Source organism: Leiobunum rupestre, chromosome 7, assembly GCF_980474605.1.
Source record: "Leiobunum rupestre chromosome 7, qqLeiRupe1.1.hap1, whole genome shotgun sequence".
NCBI lineage: Eukaryota > Metazoa > Arthropoda > Arachnida > Opiliones > Sclerosomatidae > Leiobunum > Leiobunum rupestre.
This window is the reverse complement of record NC_143390.1, coordinates 699,523-705,503: the sequence shown is the minus strand read 5'-3', so window position 1 is coordinate 705,503 and position 5,981 is coordinate 699,523. Positions and strand designations below refer to the sequence as shown.

Here is a 5,981-nt window from a genome sequence, read left to right as displayed (position 1 = left end):
GTAGGAGTAGCTTGGCTCTAATAATAATCGAGAACAGCAGTCCCAATGGGTCAAATATCTTTGCTGTGTCAGATACCTTGATTCTGCTCATTGGCGCCTTGACTGCAAAGGATAAGTAATCGGTAACTGGCGTCCATTGCAGGCCCAACGTCTGGACTGCTTGAGCGTCTTCTAATTTCAGCGGCACGGTAATTTCTCGTAGCTCTGACGGCAGGGATTCCAGTTACGCTGGCTCGTTTGATGTCCATTTTCGTAACCTAAAGCCAGCTTCAGATGTAGCGCGAATTAGTTCGGCTTGAAGTCTCAAGGCTGTTTGGACGTCGTCAGCTCCGGATAACAAGTCATCCACGTAGAAATCCTTGGATAGGGCCCTTGCGGCTTGCGGATATTCAGATTGGACGTCCAATGCCAGTTGTTGGAGCACTTTCGTAGCTAAATAAGGTGCTGCAGCTGTTCCATACGTTACTGTTTTCAATTCGTAGTCTTGTACGGCTTCTTGTATGTTTTTTCTCCAGACGATTCGTTGTTAGCTAACATCTTCAGGTCTTATCAGAATCTGACGATACACTGAGAAAAATTCCTGTAGTTTTTACAGTGGTTTTTTTACAGTTTTGAATTGTAAATAACTTTTACAGTGTTTTTCTGTAAGAAAGAAAAACAGGAAAGTCGTTTTTACCGTAATACAATGAACGTCTGTAAATCTTACCAATGGGACTGTTATTGTCACTAAATTGTGTAAGAATTACAGAACTTTTTCTGTTATCTTTAATCCACAGTTTTATACTGTTAATATCACATAATTATTTTACAGATGGACTGTATTGTTTACTAGATAAGTACTGTAAAAAATACAGCTCCATTTTTTTCTTCGTCAAAGCGTTTTTTTTTCTGTAGATTTTACGGAAACATTGCAGGCACTAATTATTTATGTATATTTATTTGACTTGTGAAATAAAATGATTTCGAACTTATTCGGAAGTTATGGCTATTTATTATAAGAGGGGCGCCACTTCCTTTTAAAATTCTTTTGGTTGCCTTAAAGCAGTACTTTTTAAAATAAATTCATTGGCACAAAATTCTATATTTAGCGCAAATAATTTAAAGTATATATGTAATCTAAGTTTAATAAGTACTTCAGGGGGAACAAAAATGGGGCGAGGGGCCGATCCTTGATTATTAGGAAACCCTAGTATGATTAACATCAAATCTGTACCTTTGGCAGTATAAAACTTAAAATCGTTAAATAATTATTAAATTTTTAGACATGATTATTAGGACGTTTTATAGTATACCACTCAAAAAGTATTTATCCGTAATTTTACAGTGGGAAATCAGCCAACTTTACATGCAATGTTTGTTAATAAATGAAACAATGTTTGTAATAAAATGGTATTCGTTGTTCAACCCAATTTCATTCTTGACCAATACTCGCAGTCACTGTCAGCTTACCTGTAAGTCTATTTGTAAAGGGTATGAGACCGTTCCCTCCCCGCGTTCACTAGTCTCAGATAACTCACAAACACAGCGCGTAACATTTGTACTTTTTTAATACGTTTTGTAATTTGTAATACGAAAATACGTTTTGGTTTTATTTATTCGTATTTAGTACGTTTTAAAAATTTATGATATAAAAATACGTTTTGTTAGTTTTTGGCATATATTTAGTACTTTTTTAACACTTCAGTATCCCTTTAATTTATTTTTTTTAAATTCAAACTTCGCGCCAAATTTAAAAAACAACGAAAATTTGTTACATAGATGGCGCACTAAGCGGAAATCGAAAAGTACGTTTTTCCAAAAAAAATACTTGGAAAGTACGTTTTGTGATTGGAGGAAGTACGTTCAAAAAACGGCCGGAACAAAACGTTTTTTAAATATTTTCTCGGTAAGACGTTAACATAAAAAAAGCATCTCCTTCGGTTCCATTCGGACGATAAAAAGTTCTAATTTAATCATGGCTGATAAAACGGTAAGTAATTTATTATTCTATTAGTCCCTTTAGTTCATATGAATACGAATATAAATTATATAATCTACTATAACAAATTAACTTTGGTTTTTCTTTGTATTTCTAAATAAATTTAAAAAAAATCGCGTGCCGGTATCGAAGATTTTTATACATCAAAAGCAATGATCTAAATTTACGGCTGGCTTGGATATACTACGTTAGTACATGATATAGAAAACAAAAATTTTAATTTTATTATGTAAGAATAAGACCTATAGTGCCGATTAGATCAGATACTGTTTTTACATTCACCGCCAAGTAAAACCTGATATTATTTCACAAAAATATACCAAATGGTCTTTAGAATTCTATACGATTTCATAGAAAAATTTGTACGACGGGTTATAAAATAGTGTTAAATGTTTCTAAATTAGTTATAAAGGCATGTTGCTATAGTGGGTTAAATATCTATCCCCCTTATGAAGTGAAGACACACCCCCCTAGTTCGTTTTTTGTTCCATTATCTCGAGCTTAAAGGAAAAGTCCAGGATGGTTTATCTGAAAGATCATGTTTAAACATACTAAAAAATACAAGCCTTATCTTATCTTTTTTAATGACGATAAATTAATTTTTAAACGAGCCAGGAAGAAAGGGGGTGGGGAGAAAGTCTGGAAATTTAGTTTGTTTTTAGTTTTTTATATATGGTAATAATATTTATATACTTTATATTTTGTTCTTGAGTTAATATATTACGTAAAATGGTCTACATGGCTAGTTTAATAATATTGATTTTTTTGTAGATGCATCGCAAGGATTGTCCCAGAAAATCGCACCGATGTTAATACAAAAGTCACATTTCTGACCAAATTTTTTTTTTTCAGTTTGAGTGGATGTGATTATAGAAATGAAAAATAAAATGGATTTTGTAACAAAAATTTAAAAACCAAATAAAACTTTCAGTATAGTATACTCGTTGTATTTATATAAGAACAAACAATTATTAACAGAATATAAATCAGTAAAATTAAAACAGCTCAAAGCTGTGAAATGTAGTATAGTTCTGAAAAAACGTAAGAAAAAACACAAACACATGTAAGAAATGCAAATAAAAACTTAATTTATAACTGTATCAGTAAAAACCACAGAATTACAACACAAATAAAAACAATAAAATTTACAGTTGTTTCTGCAAAAACACAGAATACCAACACAAATTAAAACTAAAATTTACAATTGTTTCTGTCATAATCACAGAATACCAATACGATAAAGACAGTCAAATGTGCATTTGTTTCTGTAAAAAAAACAGAACACCTACACAGATATAAATGGTAAAATTTACAGTTGATACTGTAAAAAATACAGAATACCTACACAAATATAAATAGTAAAATATACAGTTGATACTGTAAAAATACAGGTTTGAAAAACAGAAGCCCACAGTAAAATCTGCAGTTGGTACTGTAAGAAATACAGGTTTGAAAAACAGAAGCCCACAGTAAAATCTGCAGTTGGTACTGTAAGAAATACAGGTTTGAAAAACAAAAGCCCACAGTAAAATCTGCAGTTGATACTGTAAGAAATACGGGTTTAAAAAACAGAAGCCCACAGTAAAATCTGCAGTTGATACTGTAAGAAATACGGGTTTAAAAAACAGAAGCCCAAAGTAAAATCTCCAGTTGATACTGTAAGCAATACAGGTTTGAAAAACAGAAGTACACAGTAAAATCTACAGAACATTTTCTGTAATTTGGAAAAAACGGCACATCGGCTTATTATACAGTACTTTTCTGAAAACTCTACTAGCAGTCTTACCAGTAAAATTTACAGAAGTTTTCTGGCATCACGTGCTGCCTGAAATTTTCTGTAATTTTATCAGAATTTTTTCTCTCAGTGTACATTTTTTCGATGTCTGCAGTCACGGCAATTGCATGACATCTGAAACGAATTAATAAGTTTACGAGGTCATCTTGAAGTTTTGGACCGATAAGTAGCACGTCAGTCAGCGATATGCCATTTGATGTCTTCGCCGATGCGTCAAAGACTACTCGGAGTTTAGTTGTAGTACTTGACTCCTTGACGATAGCATGATGAGGTAAATAATACGTATTTTCGATATTGTGCTTGTCCTCCGGGACGAGCTGCATGTGATTTAGTGATATGTATTCGTCCATGAAGTCTCTATATTGGTCATAGAGTGGTCTGTTCGATTGCAATCGTCGTTCAAGTTGCTCCAGTCTTCGTAACGCTAAGCCTCTCGAGGTTCCAAGTTTCTCGGCATTGTCTCGGATCGGCAGCTGCACGATGTATCGGCCGCTTGGATTGCACCTGTGATTTTCTTGGAAAATCTGTTCGCATCGTCTTTCCACAGTCGTCAAGGGAACTTTATCTCTAATTTCTTCTAATTCCCAGAACTTGGCGAGTTGTTCCTCTAACGTACAATTGTTAACTTGAATCTGCATTGTACTGACCTTTGATTCTTCAAACCCCAATCTCCCTGCGATTGTCCAATCGAAGATAGTGTTGAATGCTCCGGGATACCCCGGTTTACCAATGATCTTCTTATCTTGCAACACCGCTAAGAAAACATCGGCTACCAGTAGCATGTCTATCTGTCCCGGCATGTTGAACGTCGGATCTGCTAACGTCAGCCCTTTCGTGTGCTTCCAGGTTCGTGGGTTAAAGGCGATATTAGGCAATTTCTCCGTGACATGGTTGAGAATTAACGCTTGAGTGTTGACGTAGAACTGAGGATCGAGATTGGATCGTAGCTTCAAGGTGACTCCACCACGGGAGCGGCCCATACCGGTTATGCCAATTCCTCCGATTGTCGCCTGGAGGTGAGTTCGTTTGAGCTTCAATTTTTGAGTGAACTGTTCGGAAATGAAGCTCGCTTGTGATCCCGAGTCCAGTAGCGCTCTGCCAGACCAGACATGTCCATTGAAACCTTCAACTTGAAGAATTATAGTAGGTAATATAACTTGAGATTTACCAAACCGTTCTCTTGATATGTGCGTAATAACTTCGTTGGTCGCTCTTCCTCGTGTCGCCTCCTTGCCTGGCAAGTCCTTATGAAGAAGTGTATTGTGCCTGCTATCACACTTCCGGCAACTTCCTGCCTTGCAGTCCGTACTTGAATGATCCTTCTTTAGGCAATTGAAGCAGAGAGCTTGATTTCTGACCAGATTCCACCGTTCTTCAATCGATGCCTTCAATAGTACCGGGCATTTGAATATATAGTGAGACTCACCACAAGCATAGCAGGAATTGTCTCGTACTGCACCATGATGTTAAACGGTATTCTTCCTTATCCCCGTTGAGGGTTTTATTGCGACAGAGTGGTTCGTTGGTTGAGACGCCACCAACGCCCTTGCACTCTGCTCTAGGAAAGTAGATAGCTCCTGATATGTCGGTCTGGTTGAGCCCGTTAACGATAGTTCCCACCGATGGCGTGATTCGTGGTCTAATTTTTCTCCAACAATGTGAAGTAAAATGGCGTCCCAGTGCTGTACTGGTTCCCCGAGTACCTTTAATGAGCGAATGCATTCTGCTGTCGTGTCTATCAATTGTCTAAGTGCCGTTGATGTTTGCTCCTTGACGCAATGTTGACTGAATAGACGTTTGATATGGGCACTAATGATTTCTCTTGGATTATTAAACCGGTTGAGCAGGATACTCCAGGCCTCTGCGTAGTTGTCATTGGTAACAGGAATTGAATGGATAAGTACCGCAGCTTCGTCTCGTAAAGAAGATTTTAAATATTTAAATTTTTGTGCTCCCGATAATGATCCGTTGTTATGCACGGTAGTTGTGAATAAATCATGAAAGGGGAACCAGTCTACGTACTTTCCTCCAAACGTTGGTAGTTCAAGTCTTGGCAATTTAATGTCTGCTGTTGGTTGGCTCACGGTTGGCGGAAGCTGACTTTCGAGGGTATTGAAAAAGATGACCAATGCGTCTATACGGATCACCAACCCGTCGTACTCTTTCTCGTGCGTCTCGAAGTCCCCAACGGGGCTTTTTACTGCAATG

At 36.7% G+C, this 5,981-nt stretch overlaps 1 protein-coding gene across 1 annotated transcript; it reads right to left on the bottom strand.

Moving 5' to 3' along the window:
• Nucleotides 1-223: 223 nt before the first annotated feature.
• LOC149933852 (uncharacterized) lies at nucleotides 224-5,235 on the bottom strand. The gene is made up of 4 exons (XM_090180859.1): nucleotides 5,200-5,235; nucleotides 3,765-5,158; nucleotides 707-783; nucleotides 224-450 (listed from the first exon to the last, which is right to left on the bottom strand). Exons 1-4 carry the CDS (start codon nucleotides 5,233-5,235, stop codon nucleotides 224-226), a joined length of 1,734 nt encoding a protein of 577 aa, XP_090036985.1.
• Between the last annotated feature and the right edge of the window lie 746 nt (nucleotides 5,236-5,981).